Raw genomic sequence first — 25,138 nt, forward strand, 5'->3', positions numbered from 1 at the left:
ATAGTATCTATATTTTATAATGCCCCGTCGGGATGAAAATAGTAAAAAAAAAAAACATCAGTAGGAGAAAATATGGTATATACATATACATATACATTTTAGCTGGTTTTCTAAACTACGCAACTTTTTTCTAGACCTAAATGCCCGAACAAATTTTGCCTAAGAATACAGTAAAGTACACTTATAACGAACTGATCGTAAGTCCCGTTTTATCTCCCTATACTTTAATAACCAACTTATGCAAATGTGTATAACGAACTAAATGCTATAACGAACTACCACGAACCTTTTCGGTTCGTTATAAGATAGCCCGAGTACTTTGATTGTAAGAGAGCAAGACGGACATTTGAACATAAATACGCTGTCATTACAGTCGGAGACCAAATACGTCAACTACATTTACATCGTTGGGTTTCTCTCTGTAGTGTGTGTATTAGTGATTAATATATGATTTTTTTTTAATCAAGGAACTCGAAAATGGTCGATGTAAATGTATTTGACGTCAAACGTAGGATTGTTGTGGTATTAGAGCGGAAATCTTTGACTACTTTTTAATGGTCGGCGATTGCCAAAAAATTACATAGCTTTGTCTCTGACTGAAATGAGAGCGTATTTATGTCCAAATGTCCGTCTAGCTCTCTTACAGTCAAGAGTAATCGGGCTAGTTGTAAGAGTAGGCCTACTTTGCTGTATATACAATTTAATGTACATGTAATTATTGAACCAGTGACGTAGTCGTCATATCCCACGTGTAAGTTGTTATATACATATTTTGGAATACTGTTATATCATGACTGTGTACCCGTAAATTCGAAGAATAAGAAAAAAGAAACTTCGTTATTTTTTATCTAAAGCTATTGGCTTAAAATGTCGGCAAAACCGTTTAGGTCTAGAAACATTATGTGTTTTTCCGGAAACATGCTGGAAAACAAATGAAATGGAGAATGTCGGGGTTTTTTTGTTTGTAAACCGGCCCTTTCCTTTCAACTTATTTTCGTGCTTATATCCAATTAAGGTTCAAGCACGCTCTCCTGGACACACACCTCAGTTATCTGGGCTGTCTGTAAAGGACAGTAAGTTAGGGGTTAGTTCGTCAGTGTTTAGTGAGAGAGAAGAGGGTGTAGTGGCCTTACACCTACCCATTGAGTCGTTAAAACTCGCTCTGGGTGGGAGACGGTACCAGGCTGCGAACCCTGTACCTACCAGCCTTATGTCCGATGGCTTAACCACGACGCCACCGAAGCCGGTAACCGGCACTAACATTGTCCTAACCCCACCAAAGTGACTTTTGACGGCTCAGTCGAGATGTATACTGAATAATAAAAGAAACGCAAATATTTTAATTTATTATATACATAGCAATGAAATATATAGATCTACAGAAACCATAGAAGTATTTTAGTTACAGTCAAAATATAGTAATCGTATGTACTTTTTTGTAAACGTTCGTGATTAAATTATCTCCCTTTGTCCTGTTTTTTCGTATTTAAGTTTGATGATTACCAATACACCTGATCGTATTTGAAAAAAAAAATGTAATTTAAAGAACTGTACCTACAAGAAAGGGATATGAAGTGCAATTACGATAAAATAACTAAAACGTATTGAATACGAAGCTAAATAATGATGACACAATGTCTTGTCTTGTAAGTTAACATTTAACGGCGTTCGATTCGTTTTGTTTTTGTGGGGGGTTTTGAGGATCGCTTTGTCAGGTATGTTTGCACAGCAGTATTATTAAATAAATGTTAATTTAATAATTAAATAAATATAATTTTTATTTTAATTTTTTTTAAAAGTCTATGGCCGTGTCAATTGTGGTTTTTTAAATCCATCGGAAGAAATATATCATGGTTTTACATGTTTTCGATAGGAAAAGCGAAAAAGTCTTAACAAAAAGAAAAATATATTGTCAAAAATTAAGAAAATTTGTGAAAATATGCTTTTCACACATCACTCATAAAAATTGTATTCGAAAAAAAACATGAAATAGCCTCTATATATTCGTTTTCATGATAAAATGAATTACGCAAATAGACTTAGTGTTTTCCCTAGCTTGTTTTAGCATGGTGCGGCACTGTGACGGTACATGCTCTTAATTTGTTTTCGCCTGTGGCGATATTAATTGTGTTAGAGGGCCGTGTGCAGTTCCAATATGCACTTAAGCCCAGGTGGACACTTTGTTACGTAATACCTCCGCTGCGCGACGGTGGTCGAGCTGTTCCAATACACAACCAGCGCAGGTGTGGAGGCCATGTGGCCAGTAGTTACGTAATAACTCCGGTAGTGCTGTTTATGACCAGGGGATTGCTCGCGGAATGGCGACAGCCAGTCTGGGCGATCTAAGAAAAATATGCCGGCGTGGTCTCTGTGGAAATATCACTTGATAGGGGGAGGACCGCGATGTACCCCCAGGCGATATTCTGATTTTATGATAAATAGGTAGGGTTTTAGAGATATCGGGGAGAAACATAGGAAGGCTGCAGGGGAAACGGACGTCGTCCACTGAACTAAATATATAAGTTCAGTTCGGGCGTGGTAAATATATTTTTCTGCTCTGTGTATAACCTTGATGTGATTGGTGTGACTTTGAATATTTTAATACTGTAATATACCAATATTATTTAGACGGTGCTGCCGGTCATTCTGACGCAGTATACTGTAGGCTCACTGTTCTAAGTAATTATTAAAGCTTAGCCAGTCATCCTAGAGGACCTAGGTAAACTGTAGGTTATTGTCTTTATTGTGATAGGTACCAGTATTAAGTCTGTATTACAAGGTTACTGAATGAGTAGTAAGGGTTAATTAAAAATTAACCAGTTAGGAATAGAGTTGTAATTCCTTTATTAATTAAGTTCTCCTGGAAGCGTTTCTCAATTATCACACGGGTGGGTGTTGTGTCACGGTGAAGTGATTAGCATATTGTGTAAACTAGACACCTAGAGATTAACTAATTAAGTGATCAGTTCTGGGTTGTTATTATTTGTTGTTGTTAATTAACTACTGCGGCAGTACATTTGTCAGCGTAGGTTAATACAGATTCCAAAGTGTATTGTGTTTTTGTTGTGTTTTCTAGTGAACTAAACGTGCTATAATAATATATACTTTATATAAGATCTTATCTCTGATCATACCTAGACGAGCCAGCGGGTATAACTGCCTGTTACAGAGAGATCTAATAGATATACAGTTAGGAGAGATATTTGGACAATCGTGTTTCATTCAGTTACGGGTATTATAGGATCCCCGTGACAGGAACCATGCCTCAGTAGTCCAGTGCCATCTTGCCTTAATCAGCATCATGCTGCCCTGAGATTAAAGAAGCCTTTTTCAGTAATGAATTCTAAAATTGCCTTTATAAAACACCAAAAAAGGTATTATTAATTAATAAAATATGCCTTTTATATATTTTGCCATTCATTTATTAAAGCAAACATAAATTACATTCATGTTTATTTCAATTAATTTTTGTGCCCCAAAAATGGTGAAAATGCCCCAAAAGTGTTTGGTCTACCCAATCTGATTAAAATTAGCTCTACTGGGTCTACCAGTAGATCTAACAGCATTGCGTGGACTCCCATGTCCAGGTGACATTTCATCTACAAATAAGAATGTTAATATCGACCAATTACACTTCGCCTTTTATAGCGTTATTCGGGAGCATTCAAATTCTAAAAATATCGGACGAGACTATTTATGCAATAGGCGAACTTGTTGGTCTATTTCAACATTGAAAAGTGCAGTAATAAACTCTGGATTGTATACTAGTATAAACAGATTTTATGGCTATACCATATAGGGTGGTTTTTTCGTCTTCAAAAGAATTTTATATAAAATTTTATATTGAAATTAGTTTCCGGCATACTTCGTAATTCACCCGAATCATTTCGTATACCCTCGGCAGAATCCCGAATGTTTTCAAATTCTTTTCAAATCACTCATTCCCAGTCTGGAGCTCCACGCGGTAAGACGTGTTCGTTTCGCTTGTGCACACTGCACGTGCTTTCGTGTGCTCGACTTGGGGGTCCTTCATTTCGTTGTTTTTGTCAGCGAAATGAAGTTTTCTACTGGGATGTATGCGGCCATTGGAACAGATTGAACGCTGGAACGCTTCTCGTTTCGACAGTCTGCACCACCAGGTTGGATTCTTTTTCAGCGAGATTCCTCGCCTCCACGTTTTTCTCAGTCTGACTATGTTGACTTGTTTTTTCGTGACTCGTATGACGGCCATTCTGCAGAACGCCACGGTTGTTCGCGTTTAGTCTCTACATGTCCGAGCCTGTCCTAGCAGCACTGGAAGATTGACCGCCCCACTCTAAGAAGAAATAGGAAGCGGGGTCGGCCCCTACTACTCTTTTTCTAGACTTTACATTGTTTTATAGTGATACCATCTCGTATCCTCCGGAGTCGGGCCCGTCCGCACCACTATACCAACCCATGACGACCGGACTATACCCTAGTCTGATACTCTACTCGTTCAGACGGATCCGGCTTCTCAAGATCTGTATTTCAGCACAGCACTACACCTTCAACGTCTATCGACTGTCAATCTAGGGGTTTTCTTGACGGGATGCAACCCATCTCGTCCCTTTAAGCTGTGCACCCAAACGGCCTTAACGAGGCCACTCGCGTGGACATATCGATCGGACTTTAAACGTTTAGATCTGCGTTCAAAATTTTATGTCGAAATTACTTCTTTTTTTTGTAATATTATTAAATAGTCCGATCCTCTCTTCTTTCTCTTATTTAATTTTGGACTGTCCTTCTAAAATGCTCCAAATTATATAAATATTCGGCCGAGCAGTCAATTCTTTTTTCTTTTTGGCTTGTAACCTTTTTCTTTTTTTTCTTTAATTTATTAACTTTTTTACTAATTGCTATTTTAAAAATTCTGCCCATTTCCCCCCCCCCCCCCCCCCCCCCCCTCCATCCCGAGTCAGGCCACCGATCTTATCGGAGGTCGGACTCGGGATGGGCGTGTTCGAAACCCTAGTGGTATATGGGCACGTTAAACTAGTTATCATCATCATCATCATCAAATCACTGGCATGATTTTGCAAGTAAGGTTTTGATTGGTCGAATGAAAGGTCAACTGGACATGAGCTCCAACGGGCTGCTGTTAGATCCACATGTAATAGTGGAGCTAATTTTAAATAGATTGTGGTCTACTATGCCTTGCCAAATTTCTAGGGAAATCACTAAGACTGTCAAAATGGTCCTAAACTGTCCACAAGACATTGATAATTATAATGACCGGCCTCGGCGGCGTCGTGGTTAGGTCATCGGTCTACAGGCTGGTAGGTACTAGGTTAGGATCCCAGTCGAGGCATGGGCTTTTTAAATGATCACACTGAGAGAGATGAAGGGAGACAGACAGACGTACACCGAGAGAGAGAGAGAGAGAGAGAGAGAGAGAGAGAGAGAGAGAGAGAGAGAGAGAGAGAGAGAGAGAGATAGAGATCCCATTGCCACCAAAATGCAACAAGGTTTTCTTTAATAAACACTTTCTTGAACGTTACACACTGGTTGGGGTGGGTAAAACTCGAGTCCATGGAGGGCGACTGATCGCACCTCTGCCAAACGATCTATCACTATATTACACACCGTACAGGGACTCTACGAATGGATTTATGAAGAAAAGGAGGGAAAACCACTTATGTGTTGGTAGCGGGTATCTATTTCTCATTACAGCCAGTGTTTAACAACTGGTCTATGGTGTGGTATACACTATCCTGTCTGTGGGACAAAACCATGATAAACAAATATTTGTTTTAGATATTTAAAAATACCTCTTTTACAAACCATGATAAAATCATGACAAAACCATAATAAACAAAAAAAAATTCACATATTTAAAAATATCTTTGTCACAAACCATAATAAAATCATGACAAAACCATGATAAACAAATATATTTTCACATATTTAAAAATACCTTTGTCACAAACCATTATAAAATCATGACAAAACCATGATAACATCATGACAAAATCATGACAAATATTACCTCAAACTCTTTCCTGCCTTGGACGGAGGAGCCGGCATGGGTCAACACCTGCGCCTATGACAGGCGTGCACTACAACAGCTTGCTTTGAATGTGCACGTTAAGCCTAATGACCTGACCTGACCTGACCTGACCTGTTACATTGTCATGGTTTCTTTTGTTAAAAGTTTAAGTGTATTCGCATCAAAGGCCCCACGATTAAAACTGTATGGATACACTTAGCTCGAGCACTCTTGATGATCACAGATGTTTGTTTTGTTTAACGACACCACTGGAGCACATCGATTAATCAGAGGAAACCCGCTACGTTTTTTCTAATGCAGCAAGGGATCTTTTATATGCACTTTCCCACAGACAGGAAAACACATACCACAGCCTTTGTCCAGTTGTGGTGCACTGGTTGGAACGAGAAAAAAAACAATCAGCTGAATGGATCCATCGCGGTGGTTCGATCCTGCGACGCAAGCACCTCAAGCGAGTACTCAACCGATTGAGCTAACTCCCCCTCCCCCCACTCCGACGATAGAAGGGCATTTGAACCGTTATCAACACGTAAGAGAGTGTTAAGAAGTGTCCAAATGTCCATCTAGCTGTCTAAACTTATCGTCATACTACTCGGGCTAGGCCCAGTCAATGGACCCATTGGGTTATTTCTCGCTCCAGCCAGTGCACCACGACTGGTATATCAAAGGCCGTGGTATGTAGTATCCTGTCTGTGGGATGGTGGTTATAAAAGATCCCTTGCTGCTAATCGAAAAGAGTAGCTCATGAAGTGGCGACAGCGGGTTTCCTCTCTATATGTCTGTGTGGTCCTTAACCATATGTCCGACGCCATATAACCGTAATTAAAATGTGTTGAGTGCGTCGTTAAATAAAACCCTTCCTTCCTCGAAGACAACCCTATATACATGCAGCTGTTCGTTTGTAATGTAATACAAGTATGAATACATGTTGCTGTGCATTTAGTCGTTGTCCGTGTCACACGGCTGGGTCCATGTTACATTGTCCCTATCAATAGTTCAGGGGCATGTTCAGTCAACCGCTTGTCGCTAGCAAGCCGGATTTCTACGCTACACAGTAAACTGAATTACCACTACGAGAATCAGTAGTTCGCGAACGTTTGCGAAACGTTTACTGAATAAACTTGATGCTGGGTAGCTAGCGAAGTTTAAAAATAACATTTGAAACAAGCACCGACGTTTTATAATATTCATTTGTTACGGTTTCATGCGTGAAACCTTTTTTCTGTGGAAGCAGTAAAAGTGAAATTGTGACGAAAACAGCGCACCAATCATGAGGATTTTGAACAGTCGTATTCTAATCGTTCTTACGTTGACAACTTTGGCCATACTTCTTGTTGTTTCCACTTGGTTAAACGAAACAGTCGTGATACAATACAGCGAAAAGGTGGGTTACAGATATATTTGCCCTGACGTGGCTACAAGTTTATATCGGGGGATGGATGGGTAGCTAGGGGTGGGACAAGGGATCCATGCCCCCCCCCCCCATTCAAACCTTTTTTGTTTTGTTTTCACTATATTAAATTGTATAAAAATCATACATATATAGTGACTAATAGTGTGGGTTCCCCCCCTCCAGTATAAAATCGTGGCTATGCCTGTGATAGCCAATATCCTAGTTTTGGATGAACAAAACAGCCGTATATTTTCACTGGTTGGGCTAGAAATTTATATTTGGGATGGGTGGGTACACCAGTACCATAGAAAATAATCATTTTGTTTAACGACACCACTGGAGCACACTGATTAATTGATCATCGGCTATTGAATGTCAGACATTTGGTAATTCTGCCACGTAGCCATCAGAGGAAACCCGCTACATTTTTTCCTGATGTAACAAAGGATCTTTTATATGCACCATCCCACAGACAGGACATCACATACCACTGCCTTTGATATACCAGCGGGCAGTTCCATAGAAAGTGTTCTTAGGATTATAAAACAGGCCAATATATAAGGCTGTGGGGAAATGAAGTGAGTAGACTGGTCATAACCTAATCGCCGTGCCTAGTGCCCACCACCCAACCACCTCACCCCGTCTATGGCGACGCCAATGCATAGTTGCTTAGTTATTAACTAGTGTAAAGATTTGTTAAACCTTAGGTTTTTTTTGTACTCTTCTATATCTGCGCTGCAAAAAAAAAATCACTCCTTTTTTATTATTGTTTTTAAGTTATAACTGTGCAGTCTGTATACAGCTGGTGGTTCTAGTTCGCGTTCTACAAAAGTGTCAAAAATCGAAAAACCCCAGCTGTGACATTGATTTGTTGTGGAAATACTATTATCCATAGTCCATTTTTTTGTCATACTGGTTGAAGCCAGCAATTTTATCCGTGGTATAATATATTATATTGATTGAAAAAAAGTTTGTTTTGTTTAACGACACCACTAGAGCACATTGATTTATTAAACATCGGCTATTGGATGTCAAACAGTTGGTAATTCTGGCATATAGTCTTAGAGAGGAAACCCGCGGGGTGGTGGAGAAAATAAAAAAGGATATAATGGTTATTTATATAGTCAGTGTATGTGTGCAACCGCGAACACGTGCGTGTGCGTACGCGTGTTTACCTTTTGTGAATACTTGCGTTTGAAGCAATGCCTTTTTGCACTCCAGCTTCGACGCCTAAATTAAAGGTTCACCCTGAAGGTTGCAAGTATTTGAGTTGAGTGTTTTTATACATGTATTTGTGATAGATAATTACAAAATAATTGATCCACCAAACACTTTTTTGTCATACTGTTTATTTTCATTTTAATGTGATGCTGTTCAGCGTAAACAGTGGTTTCCTCGGGAAATCTTGGCAAATATATATAAAGTACACAAACAATATTCAACGCTTTTCCATTAAAATGACAGCCAGTTCTTGCAATTAAAATTCAAAGTGTGACGTCACGCGTTAACATATTGGTGATCTTTTTGATAGTTTTAATTGTAATTATTTGGGTGTAGTTTTTGCAGGCATAATAATTTTATAAGAAAAAAAGAACAAATATTTTTGGTCTTTAGGTAGTTTTGAAACGGCCTCTTTAAACTAATAACCGTTATCCGTGACCAGTGTTTGCTTTTGACTTGTACAGGAATGTGACTGCGGTAATAAAAACGGACCCAGCGCGACACACGGTGTACCTGTACTACGAAATCCTAACCAGACCATGTTAACGGAACAGACGTTACAATCCTCAAATCTAAGTACAAAAAAGACGTGGTCGGAGATAGCAGAAGAATACCACACGTGAGTACTGAAATGCTTAAATAATATTATACCCACCCCCACAACCACAACCACCCCACACCCACCCCTAAATGTGGAGGGCAGAACCGGCCTTGCTGGTGTAGTGATTTAGTCATTGAATTTAAAGATACTATAGGTACTAAGTTAGCATCCTAGTACCAGTTTCCATCCGATATGTATTTTTGTGCTGGGGTGTCGTTAAACATTCATTCATTCATTCATTCGTTCATCTATTCGTTCATTCATCCATCCGTCCACCCATCCATCCATTCATTCATGCATTCATTCATTCGATTCATTTATTCATTCATTCATTCATCCATCCATCCATCCATTCATCCATCCATCCATTCATTCATTCATTCATTCATTCATTCCACAAGGGCGGACCCAGTAAATATTTTCGGCAGCGAATCAAGGGCAAAAGGGAATATGGATTGTTATACATGTAAGGGCATCTTTCTGAGTTTGACCGGCGTCGTGGTAGGCCATCGGTCTACAGGCTGGTAGGTACTGGGTTCGGATCCCAGTCGAGACATGGGATTTTTAATCCATATACCGACTCCAATCCCTGAGTGAGTGCTCCGCAAGGCTCAATGGGTATAGTGTAAATCACTTGCACCGACCAGTGATCCATAACTGGTTCAACAAAGGCCATGGTTTGTGCTATCCTACCTGTAGGAAGCGCAAATAAAAGATCCCTTGCTGCTAATCGGAAGAGTAGCCCATGTAGTGGCGACAGCGGGTTTCCTCTCAAAATCTGTGTGGTCCTTAACCATATGTCTGACGCCATATAACCATAAATAAAATGTGTTGAGTGCGTCGTTAAATAAGACATTTCTTTCTTTCTGAGTTTGATAATATCGGTATTTTATATTGGCTAAATTTTATAACTTCCTAGTTTATTTTCTTAATATTATATCTTGATATGTATTTTATGCCAATCCCCACTGTAGAGTAAATTGGCAAAAGGAAATTAATTGGGAGTTGTAGTTAAGTTGTACTAATTAGTTAAAGGGGTAAATTATTGCTTATTTGGGCTTTGCACAAGGGTTATCCTTTAAATACATGTTTACCTTTAGTTGTTAATAATGACTGTTTAGATAGCTGTGTTCGTCGCGGCTCACAATTTAATATGATGTATCATAACCTTATCTACTGCATTACTGCTAAACAGCTATATAGGGTTGCAAACAAATTTGTACATGGATAACAACAAATTTTGCGGGTACAATGATGGAAATTCATGGTAAAAAGGTCTCAGGTCAACACATTTTGCCCGAATATCTCTATCATTTTTGCCCCAATTTGAAGATTTGCTCCAGCACAAGGGAGCAGTTCGATTAGCCCCCCCCCCCCCCTTGCCATCTACCCCCGTCTCTTACGCTTATGGTAACGTGTATTTGCGTCAAGTCTGTAGGGCTATTTTGCGTTTTCACACATTTTCGTGTTACACTGAAGTACAGTTATGGTAAGAGAATGGCTGATTTGGATGTTACAATAAAACCATTCAAGGTTGCATCTTGACAGCAGTGTGCTTTATGTGGGAAGACAACTTGAGAACTCTATAAGATTTCGTTTCACAAGACCGATCCGGCACTAATGATAGGTCGCGCAATTCATACTTAACTTTATTGATATTTTATTGTTTTAACACATAATATTTATATCGACACATGGAAACATTTTTCCATATAAAAGTCTACGTTGGAACCAAAAAACAAATATCGACACAAACGTAATGCCGACTCAAACGTATCGACTCAACCGAGAAAAAAACATAATAGTTTATACCCATTTTGGCCGGGACCGGCCATTCATATCGACACAAGCGATATATCGACTCAAGTAAGTTCGACACAACGGTTCACACATACACACACACACACACACACACACACACACACACACACACACACACACACATACAATAAACAGTTACATAAATATCGTATTTTGCCATGCTACCTTTATGACATGAATACCTCAAAATGTGTTATGTCACAACAACACTTTTGACATCAAACATCGCTTTAGCAGCTGCAAGCTTGCGGTAATCACGATTGGTGCAATACATTCTAATTTCAAAACGACAAATAACTTACCTCGATACGTTGGTATTTTGTTTATCTCTGGCGAAGATCGCAATATCCAGTGTACGGTAATACACAGTGAGGAATTACAGTCCGATCTATACGTCCCCGTGTAGCCTTGTTAAGGCGTTAGGGTGATACACAGGAACCCTTCTAGAGTGATGTTATCCACTCTCATGCGGTCAAGTACTGGAGGTGATGTTTCTACAGCGGATCAGCGGGTAAGTGGTGAAGAAGGCAGACTTCATCATTTGGGGTTAAATCCAATATGGCCGCCAACATTATAGTTTAGTATATTTTACCTTTTACGTTTGGTTCCACATCACTAATTATGAATCGATTTAAGCACAAATGGTCTCAAATTTGTAACTGTTTCACTATGGCAATGTATGGTGAAGTCGATTCGTTTAACCAGGATGTCGAATCTTAGACAGCGTACACCGAACGCCTATCGGCCTACTTTGAAAATGATAATTTCACGGACGCGTCTAAACAACGAGCTATAATTTTGAGCGTTATTGAACTAAACACAATGCTTTCATTCACTTCAACCCATTTTCGTGCTTATATCAAATTAAGGTTCAAGCACGTTATTATAGGCACACACCTCACTATCTGGGCTGTCTGTTTGTCCAGGACAGTGGGTTAGTTGTTAGTGGTTAGCGAAAGAAAAGTCGGTGCAGTGGTCTTACATCTACCCACTGAGTCGTTAAAACTCTGGGTGGGAGCCGATACCGGGCTGCGAACCCAGTACCTACCAGTCTTATATCCGATAGCTTAACCACGACGCCACCGAGGCCGGTATAAATCTCGTTTCCCAACGTAAAGGGAAAGGAATCATGATCTCTCGAACGAGTTCACATTTCGTCTCTTTTTGTCAAAGTTCATGGTCACTTGGTTACCGAAAAATAGAAATTACATACTTCATTTCTCATCCAATATTCACGAAACTTCACATATAGGAATAAGATCATGAAACTTCACATGTAGGAATAAGATCACGGAACTTCACATGTAGGAATAAGATCACGGAACTTCACATATAGGAATAAGATCAAGATCACGGAACTTCACATATAGGAATAAGATCATGAAACTTCACATATAGGAATAAGATCACGAAACTCCGATGGGATGTGCAGCGTTTCCGATTCCTTGTTATTTTTATTTTTAGGTACGTGAACACCGTGCAAGTAAAATGCAACAACATCGTTAGAATGGGCAAGGCCGATGACGGCGGCTGGGACATCTGCGATGACGAACAATACAGACCGAAGCAGCCATGTTTGATATATTCTTTCGGGCGAGTACAGAATAATGGTCTTTCTTGCCAGGGGCGGACCTAGGAAACATTTTATGGAGGGGACTAAGAGCAAAGGGGCACCTGGAGAAACTCCCTGAAAAGGGCACCTCAATAAAAATTGTTAATAAATTGTTGAAAAGGGGGCACTTTAACTATTTATGGGGAGGGACAGGGGACGTTCAGCGTAAATAGCTGTTTAGTAGTTTGGTTTGAGGCCATTGTCTGGACAATATTGTTGTTGTGTACGTGACTAAGAACAGAATGGATACAGGCTATAAACTGGACTGATTCGGTGACAAGGGAAAACAAACGATAACAAACCCCACAAAAAAACCAACAACAAAAATAACAGGGCCGTACCCTGACCAAAATCCATGGGGGGGCACTAAATTTTATAAATTAATTTAACATCAAGTTATGGTAAGATATGCAATATTTATTGTGTACCAAGCAAATAAGAAAGTTCACAATCATGTGTCGTCGACTTCAATCAAAGCGCTCGTGAACGTTAGGGACCGTCTCAAAATTTCATCACTTCTCTCTAACCGAATAACCCGCGGAAGGGGAGAGAGGTGAGGAGGGGGGGAGGGGAGGGGGTAAAACGCCCATGCAAATAAAAAGTCGAAAAAGGAAGTGTCCAAAAGTTCTTTTTTTTTTTTTTTTTACTGGTTTTTTTTTAATTTATTATTTATTTATAAAGTGAAATTCTAAACCTGTTTTTCTATCTTTTAATATATTTTACTAATGCAAAATACAAGTAAAACTGCTGTTTTAATAAACTCGTGTGCGTTTTCAATCAACGAATAACGTCCACTGTCAACATACATCGCTCACATTTTGACGCCATTTTCCTATATATTAGTTCTGGAAGCGGTCAGCCAAACGGCAGGTTAACAGAGAAATGGCGTCAAAATCTGAGCCTTGCGTGTGGATAGAGGACGATATTCGTTGATAGAAAAAAAACTGCACGAATTTTTTTAAACTGCAGTCTTGCTTATATTTTGTTTTAGTAAAACATATTAAAATATAGAAAAACAGACAAAGCACCTTTAACAAACATTTTCACGAACTACACGTAAACTAGTCTCGACTATTATACGTAAATGTCCCGTTTCCGATTTGTTTCAAGATTTGCCGAGTCTGTCATTTAAGATACACCTTGTCAGTTTCGTCCTACAAGTGTTGTGGCACAAAACATTTCAACACCTGCTTTTTCCCTGACTAAATTAGTTTGGATGGGGCAGGGGGTGTTGAAAAGTATTAGAGGGTTATTCCTTTAAGGAGAAGTGATGACATTTTTAGACAGTCCCTTAGCGTTCGTGAACACGTGTCGGTGAACGCAGCTTTGACAACACATGCCTTGCTGCAAATTATGTGCACACATTTTGTTTCTGGAAACGATTCTGTAGGAATACAGCTATATTAACTCACCTCATTACAACAACAAAAAAACACACACAAAAACCCAACACTTTTATATTATTTTATAATAGTAGGGACAGTAGTAGTAGGGTCTATTAAGATGATTAGGCAATATACAATCAGCATTAATTTTATTATTCAACTGAACACATCGTGTCCGTGACATCGATTGTGTCAACATTAATGCAAATGGTAATTTTTCAAGACTTGACAGCAACTTACCTTGTTGATTTGTGAAAAAAAGACGATACACTTTGCTGTGTGTATCTCTTTGCCTTCTTAGCGCTAGGCGCATCAGAAATTGGAGAATTGGACATTGCCATTTTAGATTTTGTATTCTCGAAATATCAAACTATTAGGGTTTCCGTTATGCATTTCCTGTTCTATTTTTAGCGCGTTGGTCTCGATATACAGTATTATTATTTAATATGGACGGTCAGAGACCTGTAGCCGTATAACATATTATAACCTCTAGAATATTACCTGAGCGTATGACATACAAAATACAGGGAATTAAACACTATACAAATTAAACCCTGACATTTCTATGCTATTACTGGAGATATATATAAAAAAAAAAAAGGACAAGATTCTCAGGGGGTGGGAAGCTGCCCCCCCCCCCCTGCCCCCCCGGAGGGTACGGCCCTGAATAAAAACAAAACAAAAACCTATCAACGCGTCAATCGCTGGAAAACGATACGTCACGATTAATCCAGATACCGACTCCAAACCCTGAGTGAGTGCTCCGCAAGGCTCAATGGGTAGGTGTAAACCACTTGCACCGACCAGTGATCCATAACTGCTTCAACAAAGGCCATGCTTTGTGCTATCCTGCCTGTGGGAAGCGCAAATAAAATATCCCTTGCTGCCTGTCGTAAAAGAGTAGCCTATGTGGCGACAGCGGGTTTCCTCTAAAACAAAACAGCGTCAGAATGACCATATGTTTGACGTCCAATAGCCGGTGATAAGATAAAAAAAAATCAATGTGCTCTAGTGGCGTCGTTAAATAAAACAAACTTTACTCTTTTACTTTACGATCTAGCCCGTAACTAGGGCGGGTGGGTGGTGGATTGGGAAAAGAGAGTCCCTCTCCAAGGGGGAACATAATGCGGAATATACATATAAAAGGTCAGGTCTCTTGTAAAGATGAAGCTATTAAGAATAGCAAAATTAATATTCTGTTATGACATTTAGTATGTCCAAATAACATAGGGTCGATCCATTTCAAATCAGCAAATATTTAGGATCGCCCACGCACTTCAGTCTCAGATTCACTTGAAATTTGTATCAAATATGTTTCAGTCATCCACATTAATAAATCCGAAATTTGGGCTCTTTATTCCAAGTCAGTTTTTTAAAATGTTGCTAACCATTGTAGTAGGTGTTATATTCAGCTCGAAAATGGCCATTATCATTTCTGTGCTATATTTCAAGTCCTATTATCTCAGGAAATAATGTACATAGAACCATGAACGTATTAAGACGGTTATGAAGTTCTGATGTATAGTAGACTGGTAGTTTGCAGTAGTTTTACTGAATACTTAGAGACAACTGAAGAATCTTTAAAATGTCATTTTATCTTACTAGCAACTAATTTTCAACTAATTAGTTGTTGTTGTTGTTTTTGTTGTTTTGTTACTTTGGTTTTCTTTGTGTGTATGGGTTTTTTTTGGGGGGGTTGGTTGAGGGTTTTTTTGGTGGGGGTTGGTAAAGTTCACCCCAATGATTCGAGAATGCTAAAATCATGCGTAATTTTGCGTGTATGGATAATGAATTTTGGTACACATAAACTACATACCATTAGCTATAAAATGGGGCACGTTTCGGGATTTTAATAATATACCAACATTGTTTCGGGTGTTTTTTCATTGAAAAGACCCCTGAAACAATATTTCCGAATTCAGAAGGATAGTGTTTCTTAATTAATTAACACTGTTGTAATATTTAATATTTATACAGCAATTGGGATGGATTTGACAGGGAAAAAAGATAAATGTGTGTAGACCTAATGCATATGACGTGGGGGTTTTTTCAAATAAAATGGAATTTTAAAGATTTTTCCATTGTTTCAAGGCATTTAGTATGACTTCTCAAAAATACCAGACACTTATATTCTTCTTAGTGCTCATACAAAATATTAGGAAATTCATCTTCAGTATCTTTATCACAAATTAAACATAATCTATTTGCTCTGTCAGTATTATTGTATCTGCCAGTTTCAATAGCTAGATTGTGTGATGACAGGCGGTATCTTGTTATGGCTTTCCTAAATCGCTCTGGGATGTATTTAGACAAGTAATATTGTAAAGCATAAATATCAATATAATGTAAGTAGTGTGTGAATTTTAGTGGAATCTGATATTTGAACTCCAATGGCTTGTTGGGATTGGTCTGTTATTCTGTTTAATGAGTGTTACATGTATTGGGTCTAGCTGTTGGTGGGTCCATAAATCACCAAATCCTAACATATTTAGTTCGTGTTTTATTTGATATGCCCAGTTGTTTTTATTTTTATTTTCAGCACAATCGTACAAATATAAATAACAATTTCTGAGAATGCAATTATCTGTGTTCAGAAGCTTAGGCCAGCACTTTATCATGTTAAATACTCTATTAGTGCGTAATGGAAGGCGGCCGAGTTCAGCATACACCACAGAATTATTAGTAGATCGTTTAACCCTTAGCATTCTTTTACAAAAATTAAGATGTACTCTTTCAACAATATCTCCTATATGAGATCCCTAAACTTTTGAAGCATAACATACAATACATGTGATATAACAGTCAAACAATGATAACAATGTTTCAATATTCAAAGGTTTTGTTTTAGAATGCAAGGCAAATAAAGCTTTTCTGCCTTGGTCTGCTAAGTGTTTCAATGCAACTGTGAATTTACTATTATTATGCAAAATAAATCCTAAATACGAAAAACTATCAACCAATTCTAATATTTTACCGTTATAAATCCATTTCTCTGAACTACTAATTATCCCACCATTCCTGAAAATCATGATCTTAGTTTTAGTAATATTAACTTCCATTCCCCATTCATTTGAATAATCAAATAAACTGTCTAACATATGTTGCAGGCCTTGCACTGACTCCGACAAAAGCACCAAATCATCGGCATACATCATAGAAAAAGACTAATATTTTTACATTCAACTGGCACACATCTCTTCTCAATAAAATTCATTTTAAAATCGTTAACATATAATGCAAACAGGATGGGAGATAATACTTCGCCTTGCATTAAACCCAAGTTGTTAATAAAATATTCTGAACGGAAGCCATCAATACGAATACAACTCTGAACATTAAGATATTAAATAACTGATAACAGTTTTCCCTTAATACCAACGTTTGACAGTTTGCACCATAATTTCTGGCGGTCGATAAAGTCGAATGCTTTTTTTAAATCAATAAATGCACAGTATAATCTTTTCTTTGCAGACAGAGATTGCGTAATAATGGAATGTAGCGCGAAAATGGCGTCTACTGTACTACGTCCTGGCTGAAAACCAAACTGTGCATCACTGATAATATTATAAGTGGATGACTACACAAGCAGTCTTTGATTTAATATATTTGTAAACAATTTCCCTAGGCAACTCAAAAGGCTAATTCCACGATAATTATTAGGATCGAATTGATCTCTTTTCTTAAAAATAGGAATAATTATAGCTTTAGACCAGCCTTCTGGGAAATATCCAGTACTTAAAATAAAATTAAAGATTTTATATAACATGGGTAGAAAGTATATTTTACATTCAATGAAATATTCGTTGATAATTCGATCCGGTCCATGAGCTTTATCACGTTTCAGATTCTCTATGGCTGTTTCAATTTCTGTTATAGAAATATTTTTATTCTTCAAAAATACAATCATCATTGGTCTTAAAAGTTTCAGTATTATTAACATTTTCCCGTTCTTCAGTACAGGCTATTGATTTAAAATGTTCAAAGAAAATGTTCAGTGGTGTAACACTATTTAACTTTTTCCGTTTTGAAAATTTGGCATAGAATTGTTTGAGATTGTTGCGTTTCAGCAAGTCTAGCATATCCCCCTCTGTATGAATATACTTCCTTCGGCGTATACGCTCCAGTAGCTTGTACATTTTCTTCTTCACTCGTAGATTTATATGATTCTCTGTAGTTTTATCTTTATTAAACTGCTTAAGGGCAATAATGTAAACTAAATAACTTGTTTTTAATGTGTCGTCAAACCAGAGTTTGTCGTCGTGCAATCTAATTAAAATTAGCTCCACTATTACATGTGGATCTAACACCAGCCAGTTGGAGCTCATGTCCACCAATCAAAACCTTACTTGCAGAATCCTGCCAGTGATTTAAAAATAATTTGAAAACATTCCGAATTATCCTGAGGGTATACGACATGTTTCGTGTGGAATACGAATGCCTTAAAACATGTTTTATTTTATAAAATAAATAATTTTTAATGTAAAATTGAAGACTGATAACCCACCCCGTACGTATTGGTATGGTTCGCTGTACTGCGGCCACTAAAATAGACTCGCCCGATATTTTTAGAATTTGTATGCTCCCAAATAACGTTATAAAAGGCGAAGTGTGATTGGTCAATATTTAAATTATTATTTACAGACGAAATGTTACCTGGACATTGGGGACTACGCAGTGTTGTTAGTTTTAAATCACTGCCAGGATTCTGCAAGTAAGGTTTTGATTGGTGGACATGAGCTCCAACTGGCTGGTGTTAGATCTACATGTAATAGTGGAGCTAATTTTAATTAGATTGGTCGTCGTGTCTCGCGGGCACAAATGGAATGTTCGTGCAGCGCTTTGAAATAGATCGACTGCCACGTGACTTCCGAACATTCGACTCGTGCTTGCAAAACGGCGAGGAATATTGCAGCTTTAACAATAGTTAAATATTTGTTTTTTAGAATTAACAATGACTGGTCGTTTGACGACGCCGTGTCAAAGAAATATGGATGTCATGTGCACGCCTTTGATCCCAGGTAAATTTAGTCTGACACCCAATAGCCGATGTATTTTTCGTGCTGGGGTGTCTTTAAACATTCATTCATTCATTCATTCCCAGGTAAATTAAATATCATTAGGTAAGTGTTAAAGAAGAATACAGCTTTAGTCTAGTGAAAATATCACTGAACCTATAGTCCTTCCCAGCAGTGAACGTCGATTTTTTACTACGATATGCATTACAATCTATTTATTTATTTCCGATTGTATTTTTACATTTCACACAAAAATAGTGAGGGTTCTTTTGTGTGGGGGGGTTTTTTGGGGGGTAGGGGGGGTGTTATTTCCAAAACAATCCTACTTTTAATTTTTTGTCAAATGAAATTGAAATTATTTACAACAAAAAAGTTCATGGAGCCTTAGGACTACAGAATAAATTGTTTTTGTTTTGTTTTGTGCGTGTGTTTTTGTTGTTTGTTTTTTGTGTGTTTTTAAGATTATCCCATTGAACAATATATCCAATCTGAACGACAAAACCGTAACACGTGATCAGGGCCGTATCTCTGCACAATGCAGAGCCGAGTGGGCATTGGCAAAATAATGACTGATTCCATGAATCGCTATCTAGTGCCTCGTCTATTGGAGGACAGCCACTCCTGAGGAGATCCTTTACTGTAAGGGATATTTTAAAATGGGTCACTTGGAGATATTTGGTCAGCAACAGCTAAGCACATTATGAAATAATTTTAAGGTATACTCCAAGAAAGATCACTTAGCACATCATATAATGTATTTCACCGGAGAAGTCGGAGAAATGTCATAAAGGTGTGACGAAAATGTACTTGTATACATTGCAGCATGAAACAGGACGATCACAATCGATCAGACCTGATCCACTTCCACAAGCTGGGCCTTGCAGAAAGAGAATACACCAATCCTCAGGGATGGCGCTTAAACACGCTGGCGGGAATAAGAAAACAGCTTGGACATTCACAGGTATAACTATATGCATATTTCCAGGCTTTAACATGGAGAACAAAATTTATTAGCAAATTGGGTCAGAAAATCCTTAGTCAAATGCACGTTTCAATTAGCCAAATAAAATGCAGCAAAGTTAAAGGTGCTATATCATAGTTACAAGTATTCTGCAGAACTATATATACCGGTATACCACCATGTTTCGTCAGCTCGATATGAACCGCGGTACAGTTCTGTAGATCGCGGTTCAGATCGAGTTCATGAAACATGGCGAGTTTTACATTATTGTTTCTTGCACCGTATTTGACCATCAATAGGCCCATGTCTTTGACTAGGACACACCCGCTCTCTTTTCAAGCACTTTTAGAAATTAAGGCCTTATTCGTAAATAAGACACATCACCTATTTTAGTAATAAATAAAACGAAAGTACTAAAAGTAACTACTATACACAATAAGCAGAATGTAGCCAATCAGTAACTATTGCAGACAACCATGAACATGTAGCCAATCAGTAACTATTGCAGACAACCATGAACATGTAGCCAATCAGTAACTATTGCCGACAATTGGCAACTATTGCAGACAATCATGAACATGTAGCCAATCAGTAACTATTGCAGACAATCATGAACATGTAACCAATCAGTAACTATTGCAGACAATCCAGAGCAAGTAGCCAATCAGTAACTATCACAGACAATCATGAGCCTGTAGCCAATCAGTAACTATCACAGACAATCATGAGCCTGTAGCCAGTCAGTAACTATCACAGACAATCATGAATATGTAGCCAATCAGTAACTATTGCAGACAACCATGAACATGTAGCCAATCAGTAACTATTGCAGACAACCATGAACATGTAGCCAATCAGTAACTATTGCCGACAATTGGCAACTATTGCAGACAATCATGAACATGTAGCCAATCAGTAACTATTGCAGACAATCATGAACATGTAACCAATCAGTAACTATTGCAGACAATCCAGAGCAAGTAGCCAATCAGTAACTATCACAGACAATCATGAGCCTGTAGCCAATCAGTAACTATCACAGACAATCATGAGCCTGTAGCCAGTCAGTAACTATCACAGACAATCATGAATATGTAGCCAATCAGTAACTATTGCAGCCAATCATGAGCCTGTAGCCAATCAGTAACCATTGCAAACAATCATGAAGATGTAGCCAGTCAGTAATTATTGCAGCCAATCAAGAGCAAGTAGCCAATCAGTAACTATTGCAGACAATCATGAGCATGTAGCCAATCAGTAACTGTTGCAGACAGTCATGACCATGTAGCCAGTCAGTAACTACTGCAGACAATCATGAACATGTAGCCAATCAGTAACTATTGCAGACAGCAACATGTAGCCAATTAGTAACCATAGCAGACTATCAGCAGCCTGTAAATGACGTATGTAATTACAGTGAAACGAGTGTCATATTTTTGTTTCGTCTCAAACTTGATTTGACTGTTAGCTAGTATTAAGTGACAGTTAAGCCAACTCCCATAATTATTAGATGAAAACCGTGCTGATCCCTGCATCTAGAACTGATTGCCAGACCATAAAGTGTATAAGATGTTTAATAACAGTTGCTTCCCTTTTCAGAAAACTCGAAGTAAAGAGAAGCATTAATTTGCAGGACCTATAGGTCATTTTTCTTCCAGGCTAAACAATTAAAGTGTTGTTGTTTCTGTTTTAATCGCTACATATGCTAACGTTTGTATGCGAGGTTGTTTTAAAACCATAGTAATGATACACCTACCGGTTATATTTCATTTGTGTTTGTTGTTTTTTTAGACGGAAATTCAGATTATAAAGATGGATACGGACAAGGCCGAACTGACATCACTACCGGAAATGGTAACCAGCGGAGCGCTCAAGGACGTCTCCCAGTTTGTGTTTGAAATTCACATTCGAGTTAGTCAGTCTTTTGAAACAGAAGCAGACCTAGCGAAATACGAAATGGGACTGCGGCTACTCAAACAGGTTTATGACGAGGGGTTTAGAATATTTAAATCGCATCAAAACCCGTGGTCTAAATACCCATCTAGGTTTGGTCCTGTTCGATATGGATGTCATGAACTACACATGGTACGAGTGAAATAACCGTGTTCTGTTTGTTAAAAAGTATGATTGACAGTGATGGATAATAATGAGTGAATGAATGCATGGATGAATGAAAGAACGAACGAATGAACGAATGAACGAATAAATTATTTTTAACGACACTCCGTTATTGGCAATTGGCTGTCAAACAAAAATGTTAAGATGATCTGTAAAAGCAAGTGACCAGGAAAATCTTAATATTAAAAAGATTTTTTTTTTTTTTTTTTTTTTTTTAACGACGCCGCTAGAGCACATTGATTTTTTATCTTATCATCGGCTATTGGACGTCAAACATATGGTCATTCTGACACTGTTTTTAGAGGAAACCTGCTGTCGCCACATAGGCTACTCTTTTTACGACAGGCAGCAAGGGATCTTTTATTTGCGCTTCCCACAGGCAGGATAGCACAAACCATGGCCTTTGTTGAACCAGTTATGGATCACTGGTCGGTGCAAGTGGTTTACACCTACCCACTGAGCCTTGCGGAGCACTCACTTAGGGTTTGGAGTCGGTATCTGGATTAAAAAACCCATGCCTCGACTGGGATCCGAACCCAGTACCTACCAGCCTGTAGACCGATGGCCTGCCACGACGCCACCGAGGCCGGTATTTTGGTGGATAGAAAAAGAAATCGGGAAACCTGTGGGAATGGAGACGTTGAAAATAAAACTTTTACCGAATTAAAAAACCTAAGCTATGAAGGAAGGTGTTAGAAGCCTCTTCATGTGTTAAGAAAAAAACCCAGTATTGGTGATGTTTCCAATGATTGATAATTGATCGGTGCGGCTCTACCGATGTGATAATCGATTATAGAAATCCATAATCGATTGTGTGGGAAAATTGAATTGATGTAAATATTTTATGGTTTGTGTTTGTTGTCATGTGTACATAAATCTTTTTTATTATTATTAAATAGTTATTATAGATTTTATTTTGTAAGTCATGTGTTTTCTTCTATGTATGCACATTTATCAAATTGTTAAACTTTTTTCTTGGCTACGTATATATGTACATCGTACATACTATGGAAATGAAAGATAAAAATGTAATGTATTTTGTGTGTGTGTGTGTGTGTGTGTGTGTGTGTGTGTGTGTGTGTGTGTGTGTGTGTGTGTGTGTGTGTTTAATCAGTGTTCTCGCTGGGTGAAAATTAAAGGAGGGCGGCCACGCGGCACCACATTGTCAATGTCCCAAAGGTTAAAGGATATACAAACAATAATTATGATATATTTTGAATTTGGAAGATATCCATTGTTTTATGAATGTAATTATCGTATGATTAAATATTGATTAAAACCAAATTCTACTAAAAAAAAAATGGTAGTTTGCACATAATGTATAGTGAGTTATGTAAATAATAATAGGGTCACATCTATTGGGGAATTATTATATGAATTAGGGTTTGGATACAAATATGGGACAATCAGGAAAATCTTGGTAGAAATACTGAGTATTATTTGTCAATAATTAGGCAAAGGATATTTGATCCTGCAACGCAGAATCATTTCTATCAGCTGAATATATCTGTACAATGTTTCACATTGTACCATTTTGCGGTTGATGCACATTACTTGATTAAATCAATCCCAAATGTGTATTAAGCATGTATTTCCATATTAAGGCTATCTGCACATAGTGTAGCATTGAAACTGGCCGATATAGAAATATTAACAGATCTGAGTTTGTTATGTAATAGTGGAAATGCTGAAGATGAATATCATTTTGTATTATGTTGCCCTGTATTTAGTAATATAAGAAAATATATTATTTGTAATAAAAATCTATGTGTATTTTTCAATTACCTCTGCTTTCTGAAATCCTCATATCTTACATACATAAGATACGTATATATCAAATAATGACACGAATTAACTGTAGTTCAAAAAGAAAGTCTTAATTTTGTTTTGATGGAAAAGGATCCTTTTCATCCTTGTTCAGATATACATTTAAAAGCAGATGTGAATTTGTCATAACAATATAGTAAAATACCAAGATAAGTAAACTGGTCAACAACTTACTGGAACGAGAAATGGCCCAATGGGCCAACCGACCTGGATCGATCCTAGACCGACCGCGCATCAGGCGAGCACGTTACCACTGGTGTACGTCTTGTTTCACCCGGTTGTTAAGCACTGGTGCGTACTTTTTCACTCTTAGCTTTGCTTTTGATCTTTCAAATCAGACATTACTTTGATTTTATTGTCTTCTTCTTTTTTCACTGGTAAAACGCTTGCTCGATGCGCGGTCGGTCTGGGATCGAACCCCGTCGGTAGGCCCATTGGGCTATTTTCCGTTCCAACCAGTGCACCATGACTGGTATTTTAAAGGCCGTGGTATGTGCCATCTTATTTGAGACGAGCTGTAGTCTATTTTAAAGTGTATTTCCCTGTTTTAACGTCACAGACTCTTGTTTACTTTTATTGTAAATAATATATTTTCTTATATTACTAAATACAGGGCAACATAATACAGATGTGTCACAGGTTTGTAGATTAATCAACTTAGTATCCATTCTCGGTGCGGGGGCTAAAGCTAGGGTCTTCGACTTCCAGACATCACACCACCATTTGCTGTGTCGTTACTTTTAGGATATAGTTCTTCATAGAAATTAAAAACAAAATCAGATATGCCTTTTGAACTCTTGCTTTGATGATTAAGTAGATTGACCTTTGTATTATTTAAATAGCGCACTAGTTTGATGTTATTGTGTTGTATACTTAACACCAAAAGAAACTATACACTTTTTAAAATGCCATTTTCTCTCAAATACTTACAGACAATTTTCTACAAGTTTTGTGCATGTGATGCTATCACATTTATTTTAATAAGATCTCCCAACAAAATTTGCTATCAGTCAGGCTTTTCACGAGCTGGTCTGAAAAACATGTTTTGCACAAAACGCACGTGCACGATTGAATTGAGTAGCTACTTTATGCTGACTCATATGCTGAATGGTAACCATTAAAAAAAACAAAAAACATATTAGATATTGAACTGTGT

The 25,138-nt window shown here is 37.9% G+C and overlaps 1 protein-coding gene across 1 annotated transcript; it reads left to right on the plus strand.

Annotated features, from left to right (window-relative positions):
* Window positions 1-7,024: 7,024 nt before the first annotated feature.
* LOC121373955 (methyltransferase-like protein 24) lies at window positions 7,025-22,457 on the plus strand. Its single transcript, XM_041500803.1, has 6 exons — window positions 7,025-7,412; window positions 9,107-9,261; window positions 12,529-12,657; window positions 19,005-19,079; window positions 19,899-20,037; window positions 21,829-22,457. Exons 1-6 carry the CDS (start codon window positions 7,299-7,301, stop codon window positions 22,135-22,137), a joined length of 921 nt encoding a protein of 306 aa, XP_041356737.1. The 5' UTR covers window positions 7,025-7,298; the 3' UTR covers window positions 22,138-22,457.
* Window positions 22,458-25,138: the final 2,681 nt, after the last annotated feature.

This window comes from Gigantopelta aegis, chromosome 6 (genome assembly GCF_016097555.1).
Source record: "Gigantopelta aegis isolate Gae_Host chromosome 6, Gae_host_genome, whole genome shotgun sequence".
Classification (NCBI taxonomy): Eukaryota; Metazoa; Mollusca; class Gastropoda; order Neomphalida; family Peltospiridae; genus Gigantopelta; species Gigantopelta aegis.